The 17,959-nt window shown below is 42.9% G+C and overlaps 1 protein-coding gene across 3 annotated transcripts in view; it reads right to left on the minus strand.

The window, feature by feature from the left end:
• Nucleotides 1-7,583: 7,583 nt before the first annotated feature.
• The window catches only part of tdp1 (tyrosyl-DNA phosphodiesterase 1), an 81,335-nt gene continuing 70,959 nt past the window's right edge, over nt 7,584-17,959 (minus strand). The window contains exon 16 of one of the 3 annotated variants that reach the window (XM_014196409.2): nt 7,584-8,272. In XM_014196409.2, coding sequence (XP_014051884.2) covers nt 8,199-8,272 — 74 coding nt within the window. In that variant the 3' untranslated portion in view covers nt 7,584-8,198. Of the gene's footprint in view, nt 8,273-13,335; nt 14,260-14,616; nt 14,733-17,959 lie in introns of those variants that run through there. The other 2 variants (XM_014196417.2, XM_045718414.1) reach the window with 2 other exon arrangements.

The raw sequence follows: 17,959 nt of genomic DNA on the forward strand, positions 1-17,959 counted from the left end.
CAGGCAGCAGGACGTTCTCTCATCCGTTTATATGCAGATGATACAGTCTTATACTCAGCTGGCCCCTCCCCGGATTTTGAGTTAAATGCTCTACAACAAAGATTTCTTAGTGTTCAACAAGCTTTCTCTACCGTTAACCCTGTTCTGAACACCTCCAAAACAAAGGTCATGTGGTTTGGTAAGAAGAATGCCCCTCTCCCCACAGGTGTGATTACTGCCTCTGAGGCTTTAGAACTTGAGGTAGTCACCTCATACAAGTATTTGGGAGTATGGCTAGATGGTACACTGTCCTTCTCTTAGCACATATCAAGGCTGCAGGCAAAAGTTACATCTAGACTTGGTTTCCTCTATCGTAATCGCTCCTCTTCCTCTATCGTAACCCCAGCTGCCAAACTAACCCTGAGTCAGATGACCATCCTACCCATGCTAGATTACGGAGACATAATTTATAGATCGGCAGGTAAGGGTGCTCTCGAGCGTCTAGATGTTCTTTACCATTCGGCCATCAGATTTGCCACCAATGCTACTTATAGGACACATCACTGCACTCTATACTCCTCTGTAAACTGGTCATCTCTGTTTACCCATCGCAAGACCCACTGGTTGATGCTTATTTATAAAACCCTCTTTGGCCTCACTCCCCCCTCCCCCCATCTGAGATATCTACTGCAGCCCTCATCCTCCACATACAAAACCATTCTGCCAGTCACATTCTGTTAAAGGTCCCCAAAGCACACACATCCCTGGGTCGCTCCTCTTTTCAGTTCGCTGCAGCCAGCGACTGGAACGAGCTGCAACAAACACTCAAACTGGACAGTTTTATCTCAATCGCTTCTTTCAAAGACTCAATCATGGACACTCTTACTGACAGTTATGGCTGCTTTGCGTGATGTATTGTTGTCTCTACCTTCTTGACCTTTATGCTGTTGTCTGTGCCCAATGATGTTTGTACCATGTTTTGTGCTGCTACCATGCTGTGTTGCTACCACGTTGTTGTCATGTGTTTCTGCCTTGCTATGTTATTGTCTGAGGTCTCTCTTTATGTAGTGTTGTGTCTCTTGTTGTGATGTGTGTTTTGTCCTATATTTATTATTTATTTTTAATCCCAGCCCCCGTCCCCGCAGGAGGCCTTTTGCCTTTTGGTAGGCTGTCATTGTAAATAAGAATTTGTTCTTAACTGACTTGCCGCAGTTAAATAAAGGTTAAATAAAATAAATACAAATTCTTTAAGTGCAGTCGCAACAACCATCAACCGCTATGATGAAACTGGCTCTCACGAGGACCGTCACAAGAAAGGAAGACCCAGAGTAACCTCTGCTGCAGAGGATAAGTTCATTTGAGTTACCTGCCTCAGAAAATGCAGCCCAAATAAATGCTTCACAGAGTTCAAGTAACAGACACATCTCAACATCAACTGTTCAGAGAAGACTGCATGAATCAGGCCTTCATGGTCGTATTGCTGAAAAGAAACCACTACTAAAGGACACCAATAAGAAGAAGAGACTTACTTGGGCCAAGAAACATGAGCAATGGATATTAGACCGGTGGAAATGAGTCTAAATTTGAGATTTTTGGTTCCAACCGCTGTGTCTTTGTGAGACGCAGAGTAGATGATCTCCGCATGTTTAGATTTCACCGTGAAGCATGGAGGAGGTGTGATGGTATGGGGGTGCTTTGCTTATTTAGAATTCAAGTCACACTTAATCAGAATGGCTACCACAGCATTCTGCAGCGATACGCCATCCCATCTGGTTTGCGCTTAGTGGGACTATCATTTGTTTTTCAACAGGACAATGACCCAGCACACCTCCAGGCTGTGTAAAGGCTATTTGACCAAGAAGGAGAGTTGATGGAGTGCTGCATCAGATGACCTGGCCTCCACAATCACCCGACCTCAACCCAATTGAGATGGTTTGGGATGAGTTGGACCGCAGAGTGAAGGAAAAGCAGCCAACAAGTGCTCAGCATATGTGGGAACTCGTTCAAGACTGTTGGAAAAGCATTCCAGGTGAAGCTGGTTGAGATAATGCCAAGAGTGTGCAAAGCTGTCATCAAGGCAAAGGGTGGCTACTTTGAACAATCTAAAATCTAAAATAAAATTTAACATTTTTTGGTTACTACGTTATTCCATATGTGTTATTTCATAGTTTTGATGTCTTCACTATTATTCTACAATATAATAAAAAATAAAGAACAACCCTTCAATGAGTAGGTGTCCAAACTTTTGACTGGTAGTGTCCTGATCACGTCTGGTGTGGATGGACAAAATCAACATGCACTCGCCCGGTTTAGTCAGCATGTAATCGGGAAAGCCTGGTGAAGTCCATGGCACAAAAGTAGCTACAAAGGGGTGGAAACCAGTGACTCCTCACAACACGTCAAGCCAATCAAATGACTTGCCTTGGGGTAAAAAAAAATATTGGTGTGACCACAACGTGATTTTGGAGTTGTGGCTACGCGAGACTAAATATGAGTAACAGGGTTGGCGTGGTACGCTCAACCCGCTCCGTTTTCCCCCACAAAACACAGCAAATGATCAAAAAGAGTAGAACCAGCTCACCTGCTTATACACTGATTTCACTTTTAGATGTTCAATGTTTCTTTTGAAAAAAATAATACTTAAAAAGGAATAGTTTCTCCATATTAAAACGAGAGTTCAGTTCAAGTAAAATCAGGGATAGACATAATTAAATCCCTAATCACATGAAATATATAATAATCTTCAGGAATGACTTTGTCAAAGAAACTAAATAACTAGGGCTTTACAATGATGGTGAAAACTTGGAGAAATGTTGGGGTTAAATGGGTTAATCACAGAGGGTGCATAGAGGGACATGTCAAAATGATGAATTTAATATGAATCTTTATATATATACAATTCAATACTGGTGCACAATTTCTACTGAAAATATCAAAGGGATGCAAAAGGCACTCATTTCGTGGGACAGCCCATGTATAGTTTGATATTCTGGCAGAAGTCCCATAACTGTTGGGAATGTTTCATTTAAAAAGATACCTAATTACCTCGACTCTCACCTTATCATCCACAGGAAATGTTTTATGTAGATGCAGAAAGTCAACAGAATAGTGGGTCAATTTCTAAGAGAGTTGAAGTGCAAGGCCCAACTTCTCTTCAGTTCTGGTCCCGTGGCTGCCACGCTGTAACAGCGTAACGCGAACCGGTGCACTTGCACAGCTACTGTGTGTAACTGTGTCATCTCAATGGGCGTGTTCGAGCAAATCACTATTGCCAAGTCGGTGACCATCGTTGGTTAGCGCCTTTCAAAGTGTGTTGCATTATGTCGACTGCATGAATTTGACAAAAATCATGTGAGTTTTTACTGCAAGTTTCTGCAGTTGCTCTTCACCAACCATCGCCTGCATCGTGGGAGGCTCTATTGTTAGTGTGTTTTTGTCAGACCCAGGAGAACTTGACCAAAGTCCTGACTGAAACAGGAACCAACTTTGTTGCAATTCATATACAGTGGATATGTGCAAATGAATATATTTGAGTCTCTCTCTCTCACACCAACTGATTGTACAATGTACACACATACACTGAGTGTACAAAACATTAAAAACACCTTCCTAACATTGAGTTGCACCCCCCTTTTGCCCTCAGAACAGCCTAAATTTGTTGGAGCATGGAATCTACAAGGTGTCAAAAGCGTACCTCAGGGATGCTGGCCCATATTGCGGGATGCTGGCCCATATTGCGGGATGCTGGCCCATACTCCAATGCGTCCCACAGTTGTGTCAAGTTGGCTGGATGTCCTTTGGGTGGTGGACCATTCTTGATACACGCGGGAAACGGTTGAGTGTGAAAAACTCTGCAGCGTTGCAGTTCTTGACACAAGAACGCCTGGCACCTACTACCACACCCTGTTCAAAGGAACTTAAATATTTTGTCTTGCCCATTCACTCTCTGAATGGCACACATACACAATTGATGTCTCAATTGTCTCAAGGCTTAAAAATCCTTCTTAATCCTGTCTCCTGCCCTTTATCTACACTGATTGAAGAGTATTTAACAAGTGACATCAATAAGGGATCATAGCTTTCACCTGGATTCACCTGGTCAGTCTACGTCATAGAAAGATGTTTTGTACACTGTGTATAATATTTATTTGTGAATGTGAGATACTGCGGATGGAGACATTTATTTTAACATTATAAAGCAAAACTTTTACAAACAAACAATGACATCGCTGTCATGTTGCACTGAGCCAGCCTTGCTGTTGGAAAACCATATCAGTGTCCGACTTTCGGCCGTTGCAGATGCACCTCACCGACTTCCTTTCAACTTACCACTCAGACACGCCCAATATCTGCCAACTTCATTTTGCTGAGTCTAACTTTAAAGTTGCATTGTTTGTCAGATTTCCTTAGAGTTGCCGATACCCCTCGTGCGAACTGTATTTGATAAATTCTGGCATGGGTAATGCAAAAATTATTCCAGAGAAACATCCACAAATAGTCTGGAACGGCCTACATCATTATGTTCTTATTATCTGAATGCAATTCGAATTAGCGAAATTGGGTGAGGTCAGCTTCACAGTGCAAACGACATGGGACCTTTAAAAGTAGCTTCTACAACTACACCGCTGATTATTATTATTTAACCTTTACTTAACTAGGCAAGTCAGTTAAGAAATAATTCTTATTTTCAACGACAGCCTACCCCAGCCAAACCCAGGCGACGCTGGGCCAATTGCGCTCCGCCCTATGGGACTCCCAATCACATCCGAATGTGATGAAGCCTGGATTCGAACCAGGTACTGCAGTGATGCCTCTTGCACTGAGATGCAGTGTCTTAGACCACTGCACCACTCAGGAACCCATCTGTTATCCATTAGCTGGTAGTCTACTGTAATGCCTCAATCACACCTACATGGTCTTGCACCTTGGTACACCAGAAGTAGCCAACATTCATTTCCAACGGAACGCTGCGTTTGCCTTGCAGCATTGTGTTGCAGAGGCAGTTGCAGTGCGTTCTGTATGGTGCAGATGTTGGATTTATCAAACGTATGCATCAAATTGTATGCATAGACGGCTTGACAGAAATGGTAGCAGAAGGTGAACGTTGAACTTTTGTTGCACACATATCCAGATGCTGCTGCTTACCATTTTGTGCAATGCCGCTGTAGGTGTGTTCGAGGCGTAAGTGATCATCAGGTAGAAAACTGCCTTGGTGCCTATCCCGCTCTCCAGCCCAGTCCCTCCTGTAATGGTGACTGACACGTCCTGCGTAAGCTACTTCCTGGTCTCTGATGTCTCTCGCCAAACAGGACAGAACCAGTCTCCTGTGAGTGGTATACAGGGCTACAAAGGGACACTTTAGCAGAGGACAGAGGAGCGATTCGGAGCAGTGCAGGAGAGGACTGAGAAACTGAAAGGTGCACAGTCGCTGTGTTCAGTGACGGAGGATGAAAGTAGTAAGCTTCAATGTTGAGTATTGTCAGCTGAGTATTGTTGCTCAGTTTTTGCTTCAGCCATAAATAATGAAAACAAAACATCTTTGGAGCAATGGGGAACCAATGGCCATGGCAATAAAAGGTAGCTTCTATCACAGTTGCTAAGCAGCAGTTGATTAAAATTTGAACATCCCCCCCAAAAATCTCAGGCTAGATGAGTAGGCCTAGGCTACAAACACCACAGAAAACCTGTAGCAATCATCACATATTCTCCATTTAAGCTCAAGGTTTCTGCCCAATTCCACCATTGCTCTCATCTGGTTGAAAGGTTTTGAAAGTATAAAGTGTCTGGATTCAGTAGCCTTGAATGCTTTATCAGATATGTGAGTCTGTGGCTCTAACAGACTTCACTCAAACAGAGTTCTCTGCTTCTACTCCAAGGCTCTGCCAAGCATTGCTGACTGACTGATACAGCTGCATTGTTGTGATGGTCTGGAAGCATGTTTATCAAAGAGATGTATAGAATGTACAGTTGAAGTCGGAAGTTTACATACACCTTAGCCAAATATATTTATACTCAGTTTTTCAGTCATTGATTCCCTGTTTTAGGTCAATTAGGATCACCACTTTATTTTAAGAATGTGAAATGTCAGAATAATAGTAGAGAGAATGAATTATTTCAGCTTTTATTTCTTTCATCACATTCCCAGTGGGTCAGAAGTTTACATACACTCAATTAGTATTTGGTAGCATTGCCTTAATTGTTTAACTTGGGTCAAACATTTCGGGTAGTCTTCCACAAGCTTCCCACAATAAGTTGGGTGAATTTTGGCCCATTCCTCCTGACAGAGCTGGTGTAACCGAGTCAGGTTCCTAGGCCTTTTGCTCACACACGCTTTTTCAGTTCTGCCCACAAATTTTCTATAGAATTGAGGTCAGGGCTTTGTGATGACCACTCCAATACCTTGACTTTGTTGTCCGTAAGCCATTTTGCCACAACTTTGGAAGTATGCTTGGGGTCATTGTCCATTTGGAAGACCCATTTGCGACCAAGCTGTAACTTCCTGACTGATGTCTTGAGATGTTGCTTCAATATAGCCACATCATTTTCCTCCCTCATGATGCTATCTATTTTGTGAAGTGCACCAGTCCCTCCTGCAGCAAAGCACCCCCACATCATGATGCTGCCACCCCAGTGCTTCACGGTTGGGATGTTTTCGGCTTGCAAGCCTCCCCATTTTTCCTCAAAACATAACGATGGTCATTATGGCCAAACAGTTCTATTTGTGTTTCATCAGACCAGAGGACATTTCTCCAAAAAGTACGATCTCTGTCTCCATGTGCAGTTGCAAACCGTGGTCTAGCTTTTTTAAATCCACTCGTTTTACTGTGGATATACTCTTGTACCTGTTTCCTCCAGCATCTTCACTAGGTCCTTTGCTGTTGTTCTGGGATTGATTTGCACTTTTCGCACCAAAGTACGTTCATCTCTACCACTCCTTCCTGAGTGGTATGACGAATGCATGGTCCCATGGTGTTTATACTTGCATACTATTGTTTGTACAGATGAACGTGGTACATTCAGGCGTTTGGAAATTGCTCCCAAGGATGAACCAGACTTGTGGAGGTCTACAACTTTTTTCTGAGGTCTTGGCTGATTTCTTTTGATTTTCCCATGTCAAGCAAAGAGGCACTGAGTTTGAAGGTAGGCCTTGCAATACATCCACAGGTATACCTCCAATTGACTCAAATGATGTCAATTAGCCTATAAGAAGCTTCTAAAGCCATGACATCATTTTCAGGAATTTTCCAAGTTGTTTAAAGGCACAGTCATCTTAGTGTATGTAAACTTCTGACCCATTGGAATTGTGATACAGTGAATTATAATTGACATAATCTGCCTGTAAACAATTGTTGAAAAAATTACTTGTGTGATGCACAAAGTAGATGTCCTAACCGACTTGACAAAACTATAGTTTGTTAACAAGAAATGTGTGGTAGTTGAAAAACGTTGAAAAATGTTTTAATGACTCCAATCAAAGTGTATGTAAACTTCCGACTTCAACTGTTCCGACTTCAATGAAGAACATTTTATTCTGGGGGATAAAAATCTATCCTCACATACACATATATATATATTTCTACATTATAAACATAATTGAGTCATCATACTAGGGATTTTTTTATTATGTTTAATAACAAAACATGGTGAGTGATATTTTTTGCACATATTAAAAAGGAAACTTACAGTACATGATTAAATGAATAGCTACAATAACAAAACAATATAATACCAACGTGTTTGAGTAGGGCTGGAACAAAAGCCTGCAAACAAAGTAGTTCTCCAGGAGAAGGTTTGCCAGCAACTAGAGTGAGGCTAGTATACGAAAGCGAGAGAGGAGGTCATCTCCTCACTTTAGCACCAGGTAATGAAAAGTAAGAGATGCCTTTAGGTCAGAGTTACTAAAGACAAGTGAGAGACAGACAGTATGAAAAAGTGAGGGAGGAAGGGTAGGGAGAAGGTTGACATGAATGAGAGATGACAGACAGTTACAATTGTACTAAGGAGACAGAGTTGGACTGGACAGGTAGTGAGAAGGGGAGACAGAGAGAGAGAGAGAGAGAGAGAGAGAGAGAGAGAGAGAGAGAGTAACAGTGTCTCGTCCTCCATTTAATTTGATTTAGCCTGTCTGTGCACCATAGGAGCAGTATGTGGAAGGTCTGGCAAGGGGTCCGGGTAACTGGATGTTTAAGGGAACGTGTGTGTGTGTCTGGCGTGGTGGTTCAGGAGGGGACCCAGATGTTACCGTGTGTGTCTGGAGCCTGGGTGTAGGGAATGTTCCACATCCATGGCTGATCTGAGGAAAAACACAAAAACACATATTAAAGGTACAGTGAGGGAAAAAAGTATTTTATAGTCCCGTACCCTTTCAAAACATTCAGCCTCCAGCTTCGTAACCCCTCTAGCACCAGGGTCAGCGCACTCTTAAATAGTTTTTTTGCCATAATTGTAAGCCTGAGACACACACACACACACACACACACACTATATGATACATTTATTAAAAATAAGAATGAGTGTGAGGTGTCGTCACAACCCTGCTCGTGGGAAGTAACAAAGAGCTCTTATAGGACCAGGGCACAAATAATAATACACTGCTCAAAAAAATAAAGGGAACACTAAAATAACACATCCTAGATCTGAATGAAATAATTTTATTAAATACTTTTTTCTTTACATAGTTGAAAGTGCTGACAAATCAATGAATAACATTTTTGACGTGTTTTTCTGGATATTTTTGTTGTTATTCTGTCTCTCACTGTTCAAATAAACCTACCATTAAAATTATAGACTGATCCTTTCTTTGTCAGTGGGCAAACGTACAAAATCAGCAGGGGATCAAATACTTTTTTCCCCCACTGTACATGTATTTTATAAGAGATTCTCCAAATTTGAAATATTCCAGGCTTTTATATACACTGCTCAAAAAAATAAAGGGAACACTAAAATAACACATCCTAGATCTGAATGAATGAAATAATCTTATTAAATACTTTTTTCTTTACGTAGTTGAATGTGCTGACAACAAAATCACACAAAAATAATAAATGGAAATCCAATTTATCAACCCATGGAGGTCTAGATTTGGAGTCACACTCAAAATTAAAGTGGAAAACCACACTACAGGCTGATCCAACTTTGATGTAATGTCCTTAAAACAAGTCAAAATGAGGCTTAGTAGTGTGTGTGGCCTCCACGTGCCTGTATGACCTCCCTACAACGCCTGGGCATGCTCCTGATGAGGTGGCGGATGGTCTCCTGAGGGATCTCCTCCCAGACCTGGACTAAAGCATCCGCCAACTCCTGGGCAGTCTGTGGTGCAACATGGCGTTGGTGGATGGAGCGAGACATGATGTCCCAGACGTGCTCAATTGGATTCAGGTCTGGGGAACGGGCGGGCCAGTCCATAGCATCAATGCCTTCCTCTTGCAGGAACTGCTGACACACTCCAGCCACATGAGGTCTAGCATTGTCTTGCATTAGGAGGAACCCAGGGCCAACCGCACCAGCATATGGTCTCACAAGGGGTCTGAGGATCTCATCTCGGTACCTAATGGCAGTCAGGCTACCTCTGGCGAGCACATGGAGGGCTGTGCGGCCCCCCAAAGAAATGCCACCCCACACCATGACTGACCCACCGCCAAACCGGTCATGCTGGAGGATGTTGCAGGCAGCAGAACGTTCTCCACGGCGTCTCCAGACTCTGTCACGTCTGTCACGTGCTCAGTGTGAACCTGCTTTCATCTGTGAAGAGCACAGGGCGCCAGTGGCGAATTTTCCAATCTTGGTGTTCTCTGGCAAATGCCAAACGTCCTGCACGGTGTTGGGCTCTAAGCACAACCCCCACCTGTGGATGTCGGGCCCACATACCACCCTCATGGAGTCTGTTTCTGACCGTTTGAGCAGACACATGCACATTTGTGGCCTGCTGGAGGTCATTTTGCAGGGCTCTGGCAGTGCTCCTCCTGCTCCTCCTTGCACAAAGGCGGAGGTAGCGGTCCTGCTGCTGGGTTGTTGCCCTCCTACGGCCTCCTCCACGTCTCCTGATGTACTGGCCTGTCTCCTGGTAGCGCCTCCATGCTCTGGACACTACGCTGACAGACACAGCAAACCTTCTTGCCACAGCTCGCATTGATGTGCCATCCTGGATGAGCTGCACTACCTGAGCCACTTGTGTGGGTTGTAGACTCAGTCTCATGCTACCACTAGAGTGAAAGCACCGCCAGCATTCAAAAGTGACCAAAACATCAGCCAGGAAGCATAGGAACTGAGAAGTGGTCTGTGGTCCCCACCTGCAGAACCACTCCTTTATTGGGGGTGTCTTGCTAATTGCCTATAATTTCCACCTGTTGTCTATTCCATTTGCACAACAGCATGTGAAATTTATTGTCAATCAGTGTTGCTTCCTAAGTGGACAGTTTGATTTCACAGAAGTGTGATTGACTTGGAGTTACATTGTGTTGTTTAAGTGTTTCCTTTATTTTTTTGAGCAGTGTATAATAATCAATAATTTCTCTTTATTTAACCATCTTACATATAAAACCTTATTTGTTACTTCGAAAATTGTGAATAACACACACAGGGTGTGCTTGAAAGGATGCACATAACTCTGCAATGTTGGGTTGTATTGGAGAGTCTCAGTCTTAAATCATTTCCCACACACAATCTGTGCCTGTATTTAGTTTTCATGCTAGTGAGGGCCGGGAATCCACTCTCACATAGGTACGTGGTTGCAAAGGGCATCAGTGTCTTAACAGTGCAATTTTTCAAGGCAGGATACTCTGAGCACAGCCAAATCCAGAAATCTGGCAGTGGCTTCGGATTTTCACAGAACCGTTGCTGCAATTTCGGTGAAGCTCTCTTGTTCAGATATCAGGGCATGAAAGGGATAACAAATCCAGTTGTTTGTGTCATCCATTTCAGGAAAGTACCTGCGTAATTGTGCACCCAACTCACTCAGGTGCTTCGCTATATCACATTTGACATTATCCGTAAGCTTGAGTTCATTTGCACACAAAAAGTCATACAATGATGGAAAGACCTGTGTGTTGTCCTTGTTAATGCAGACAGAGAAGAGCTCCAGCTTCTTAATCATAGCCTCAATTTTATATTGTTATAGTTGCGGAGAGTCCCAGTAATCCTTGATTCAGATCATTCAGGCGAGAAAAAACATCATCCAGATAGGCCAGTCGTGTGAGAAACTCGTCATCATGCAAGTGGTCAGACAAGTGAAAATTATGGTCAGTAAAGAAAACTTTAAGCTCGTCTCTCAATTAAAAAAAACGTGTCAATACTTTGCCCCTTGATAACCAGCGCACTTCTGTAGGTTGTAAAAGCGTTACATGGTCGCTGCCCATATCATTGCATAGTGCAGAAAATACAAGAGAGTTCAGGGGCCTTGCTTTAATAAAGTTTTCACATTTTCACTGTAGTGTCCAAAACATCTTTCAAGCTGTCAGGCATTCCCTTGGCAGCAAGAGCCTCTCGGTGGATGCTGCAGTGTACCCAAGTGGCATCGGGAGCAACTGCTCGCGTTACCACTCCACGATGTCTCCCTGTCATGGCTTTTGCGCCATCAGTTCAGATACCAACACATCCTAACCACCAAAGTCTATTTGATTTTTCAAAGCTGTCCAGTACTTTAAAAATATCCTTTCCTGTTGTCCTGGTTTCCAGAAGAGGATGTCTTCCTTTATTGACCCCCATAAACATAACGGACATATACCAGGAGCTGTGCCAGGCCCGCCACGTCTGTTGACTCAACCAGCTGTAGCGCATAGAATTCACTGGCTTGTATGCAAAGCAGTAATTGTTTCAAAACATCTCCTGCCATGTCCTGCGTCGTGAAACAGTGTTGTTTGATGAAGACAGTCTGTATAGTTTTTTGGGCCTTTTCCCTCCATCATTGTCCCAGCCATAACCGTGGCAGTAGGAAGAATTAAGTCCTACACAATAGTATGGGGCTTGCCTGTCCGAGCCACTCGGTAGCTCACCATATAAGATGCCTCTAGCCCCTTCTTATTAATAGTATCTGTTGCTTTTATACACGTCTTACTACTCAAAAGTCTTAATTCTCGCTCAAAAAACTTGTGGCTTATTTTTCAAATTGGCTTGATTTGTTTCTAAATGTCTGCGCAAGAGTGAAGGTTTCATCGAGTTGTGAGATAGTACTTTTGCACATATAAACACACTGTGGCTGAGGAAAGGCCCTACTCCCAATATAGGTGAACCCCAAATCAATGAAGTTCTCATATTTGCGCATCTTTGATGGTCCAACGTCCCTGTCTGTTGTTCTGTGCTTTCCCGGGTAAAGGGGCAGTAGCTCTTCAGCTGCATCAGATTCACAACTGTGCTTTCTTGGGTACAGGAACAATGGTGGACATCTTGACTTGTCCCGAAGCCACTCCAGCTTTGTCTTGGCTGTGTGCTTAGGGTTGTTGTCCTGTTGGAAGGTGAACCTTCACCCCAGTCTGAGGTCCTGAGTGCTCTGGAGCACTCAGGATCTCTGTACTTTCCTCCGATCATCTTTCCCTCAATCCTGACTAGTCTCCCAGTCCCTGCCGCTGAAAAATATCCCCACAGCATGATGTTGCCACCACCATGCTTCACAGTAGGGATGGTGCAAGGTTTCCTCCAGGCATGAACCTTGGCATTCAGGCCAAAGAGTTCAGTCTTGGTTTCATCAGACCAGAGAATCTTGTTTCTCGTGGTCTGAAAGTCCTTTACGTGCCTTTTGGCAAACTCCAAGCGGGCTGTCATGTGCCTTTTACTGAGGAGTGGCTTCCGCCTGGCCACTCTACCATAAAGGTCTGATTGGTGAAGTGCTGCAGAGATGGTTGCCCTTCTGGAAGGTTCTCCCATCTCCACAGAGGAACTCTGGAGCTCTGTCAGAGTGACCATCGGGTTCTTGGTCGCCTCCCTGACCAAGGCCCTTCTACCCCGATTGTTCATTTTGGCAAGGCGGCCAGCTCTAGGAAGGGTCTTGGTGGTTCCAAACTTCTTCCATTTAAGAATGATGGAGTCCACTGTGTTCTTGGGGACCTTCAATGCTGGAGACAATTTTTGGTACCCTTCCCCAGATCTGTGCCTCAACACAATCATGTCTCGGAGCTCTACGGACAATTCCTTCAACCTCATGGCTTGGTTTTTGCTCTGACAACTGTGGGAACTTATACAGACAGGCGTGTGCCTTTTCAAATCAATTGAATTTACCACAGGTGGACTCCAATCAAGTTGTAGAAACAAGCTCAATTTTGAGTCTCATAGGAAAGGGTCTGAATATCTATGTAAATTCATAAAAACCTGTTTTTGCTTTGTCATTTTGGGGAATTGTGTATAGATTGAGTTTTTATTGAATCCATTTTAGAATAAGGCTGTAACGTAACAAAATGTGGAAAAGGGAAGTGGTCTGAATACTTTCCGAATGCACTGTAGGTAGCATCAGAGTTATCCCCAGTGAACAAGTTTCAGATGGATACCAAACATGGATACTATAGTATTATTCTGTCACACATTCAATAGTCAGTCCTCTGGATACTGTAACAGAGATTTATTTTGTCCCCTCAGAGGGGGAAGGGCTAACTAGTCCTTGGGCATTGTCCTTTGTGCTTTCCTTGTGTTCCTGGACCATTTGCCATGCAGCTCCTGGTTAGCACATAAATTAGGGCTGGACCTACAATATGACAGTTTGCCTCAACCCATTGGTTCAGCAGGCAGAGTTCAATAAATACAGGCAGATGTGAGATGCAGGAAGATGGAACTCTTCTCATACCACTCTTTAGCTACTGGCCAAGCTTCCACCAGGAGGAAGCTTTGAATCGCTCATTAGCCTACAGAGGAAGATGAGAAGAGTGCAATTGCTGAAGTTATGTAGATATTCTAAACAAAGTGTTTTGATAAATTTCAAGTGTAACAGATCCACGTAGAATAAAAAAAAGCGGTGTTCTGCTAATATAACAATGTGCAAATATTACGCTTGTCTTTCATCTTCTATTGCCATTCACAGCCGATACAGATACTGTACCTATCAGCATTTTGTCTGGTGGTACATGTTAGCCGTCATCCCTTCATACTGTGCTCCATATAAGACAGTTCCCTGACATGTTTAAAGAATACACAGGGTCCTTCCTCCCACCATTCAATTCAATAATAACAAAAGACAATGAAAAGTAATAGATGTCTTGTATAATTTTAATGTCGGGCGCAAGGACTCTCCCAGTTCAGAGATCTGTATCAACCTCTTTCAGTCAGGGGACTCCATGATAAACTCCCTCTCCTGTCCATCTGTAGAAAAACAAGTTACAGTTGATACAGACAGCACTGATTACATTACCAATGGTTGATAGGCGAGTTCCAGGACAGACAAGTGATAGTATTCTGACCTATGACCAGATCAAATGTGACCAACATGAAGTGGGTGCCTGGCCACGTACTGCCTCAGCCTTCTGCTCCTGATATTGGGGAAAGGGGGATACCTAGTCAGTTGTACTACAATGCATTCAACTGAAATGTGTCTTCCGCATTTAACCCAACCTCTCTGAATAAGAGGTGCGGGGGGCTGCCATAATCGACATCCACGTCTTCGGCGCCCGGGGAATAATGCCTTACTGCCTTGCTCAGGGACAGAACGACAGATTTTTTACCTTGTCAGCTCGGGGGATTCGATCCAGCAACCTTTCGGTTACTGGCCCAACTCTCAGCTACCTGCCGCCCCACGACACTGCTGAACAACAAGTCCACCAGGTTTTATAAGTAGCCTGTGAATCAAATAAAATATTATCACTTAATAAACATTTAGCAAGAAAACCAAAAAGTTTCTAGTTTGGAAGTAATTATACTAATACAGTGACTAAGTACAGACTAGATTCAGGCTAGTGACGCGGATGCCTTTACCATGTTACTGAATGCTTGCGGACACATATTTGTAGCATGTTAGCTAAAAAGATTGGTACTCAGGCTGGACAAGTACCATATTTAATTTATTTTTGCCCTACAGTAGAAAATACAAAATAGACTTGTTGTTTTAGCACTATAGCGGACAAAGTCCCTGAATGCTAGCTAGCTTGTTCTAACCTAGCCCTTGATCGTGACTTACAGTTCCATTACAGTAAAGGCAGAATGCCGCCAGATCCGGAGTTATCAAGAGCAAGTGCAAACCCAAACATGCCTGTTCTCATAAAAGTAGCTAGCTACCAAACTTGCAAATCCGAGTTAGTTATCAATATCTTTGTCCGAGTTTAAACTAATTGGCTAGCTAGCTAATGTTTGCTAGCAGGGACCTTCTTAGTTTGCCAGTTTGAGTTGAAACATTATCGATAGCAAGCTGGCTAATGTTACATCCTATCAAACATAATCGTCAAGTGCAAATCTTCCTCTCTATAATACATGACATTACACATTAGGAAGAGGCTATGTACATCACAGCATCCCAGTATCATAGCTAGCTAACTAGCCAGCTAACTATCGAGCTACACACAAGTCACAGTCATCATGTTGTACATTCGTTGTTGTATGCAATCCATTCCTTACCATCTTGCGCAATATTGTTGAATGCATTACAAGTTTGCACCAACATTTCCATTCCTATGCAGCGCAAGTGTGCTTGCGTTGCAGACTTGACAACACATGGCAGCTGGGGGTGGACCACATCTTGTTGTCTCTGGGTAATTGGACAGCAATCGCAAAACTGGGTAGGTTAGTAATCCATACCCAACCCGTCGTGATGCACTCACTTCCAAATGTCATTTTGGACGAGACTGACTTTATGACCAAAATTATCCTATTTACACTTTAAAATTAATATTTCGATGCAACATAGGCCATTTATAAACAGAGGTTGGTTCTAGGAGGTAGTTCCACTTTAATGATCTATAATGTCCGTTTCTATGTATAACATGGATCATTTCTTCAAAAGTAGCAGAGAGCCTACTCTGGAAATGTGATGTGTTTAAAGAGTATATCGTTCCAAATAATATGTCTAAAAATGAACAAAATCAAAGTGTACTTTTGAGATAATAATGGCCACTTTCATCATGACTTTCAAAACAATAGTTTGTGATACAAAATGTTAAAAGCATGTTCAACATCCTTCCTCCCAATTAAGTATTTGTGTGAGAATTGCCGGAACAATCTGAGATAGTAAAAGGCACAAGCTGACACACACCCAAACATTATTTATAGAGGTGCTGATTAACAGACTAAACTATAAAAAAAGAAAGAAAAGAAGTAGCACACTAATTTGGCTCTAATGTTTGGGAGCAAAATTAAAAAGTGTGTTACTTTATTTTTATAGAACAACCTGAGATACCAGAATCGCCCCATAGTCAAAAGTAGTGCATTATATAGGGAATAAGGTGAGATTTGGGACGCAACAACAGACTGACGACCAGGCTCATGTAAAAACAGTTTACCAAGACAGTTTTCATAGAACTCGAATTGATCATCTCTCACAGCTCTCTCTATGTCTCCCATACACACTTTTCACTACGGTATCACCAGTCCTGGCCAAGTCACTATGGGCCAGCATTACAACAGTGGTGACCATGGTTACCAGCAGAGGAAAATTGGGTTAAAGTGAATGACAGTTCAGTTCCCTGAACAGTCCCAGCAGTGCTTTCTCTCCCAAGCGCAGCAGCCATGCTGTGTGCGCTGTACAGATAATGAGCCTTCCTTTATTCCAGAGAACAATAAGTTCTTTCAATAGTGACATGTAACCGGATGATATTGAGTAAGGGGTCTACACACTCAAAGGCCCTCAGGATTCGACAACATGTTGCCATGTTTAATTAAAAGGAGTATCTTGTTAAGTGTGTACTATATGGTTTACATAAGATTCAATCTGTGTGTGATCTTCAGCGAAGAGTGTGTGTAGAAGCCTGGTGCTTACATCATGTACATGAATGAACTAGCACGGCTCAAGGACAGTACAATTTCACAGCCAATTTCTCATTCACACACAAAGACGAACACACCACTTGTCGCCGTGTGCGAGCCGGCTCTTGACAGACGCAGCTGACACTCCCGAACACCGTCTCCAACGTCAGCCTCACACTATATCAGTGCTCTGCTCTCTCCCTCCCTCCCTCATCTCATCCTTTGCGCTCACACAATATCTCTGTCCTCACATACGCTTCGCTCTACCCTCAGTCGCTCTCATGATCTTTTCCACCTCTTTTCTCACCCGTCTCTCTCCTCTCATTCCTGTCATCACAAACACTCTATCCTCTGGCTCTCATAATTGTATCTTCTCAACCGCTCTCCTCTCATCAGTCTCTCCCCACCTCTGTCCTTTCATCCCTGGCCCCACCACCAACACCACCACCTTACACAAGAACATACAGTGCCCTTCGTAATTGGGACAGTGAAGCATTTTCTTCTTTTGGCACTATACTCCAAAAGTTTGGATCTTAAATCAAACAATTACTTTGGAGGTTAAAGTGCAAACTTTCAGCTTTAATTTGAGGGTATTTTCATCCATATCGGGTGAACCATTTCAAAATTACAGAACTTTTTGTACATAGTCCCCACATTTTAGGGGAGCAAAAGTATTGGGACAAATTCACTTAAATGTGTATTAAAGTAGCAAAATATTGAGTATTTGGTCTCAATCATAGCATGCAATGACTACAGTACATCAAGCTTGAGACTACAAATTTGTTGGATGCATTTGCTGTTTGCTTTAGTTGTTTCAGACTATTTTGTGCCTAGTAGAAAAGAATGGTAAATAATGTAGAGTGTCATTTTGGAGTCACTTTTATTGTAAATGTTTCTAAACACTTCTACATGAACGTGGATGCTACCAGGACAATCCTGAATGAATCGTGAATAATGATGAGTGAGGAAGTAATAGATGCACAAATATCATACCTCCCAAAAAATGCTAACCTTCCCTGTTATTGTAATGGTGAGAGGTTAGCATGTCTTGGGGATATGATATAAAATGCTAACCTTCCCTGTTATTGTAATGGTGAGAGGGTAGCATGTC

This window comes from Salmo salar, chromosome ssa01 (genome assembly GCF_905237065.1).
Source record: "Salmo salar chromosome ssa01, Ssal_v3.1, whole genome shotgun sequence".
Lineage (NCBI taxonomy): Eukaryota > Metazoa > Chordata > Actinopteri > Salmoniformes > Salmonidae > Salmo > Salmo salar.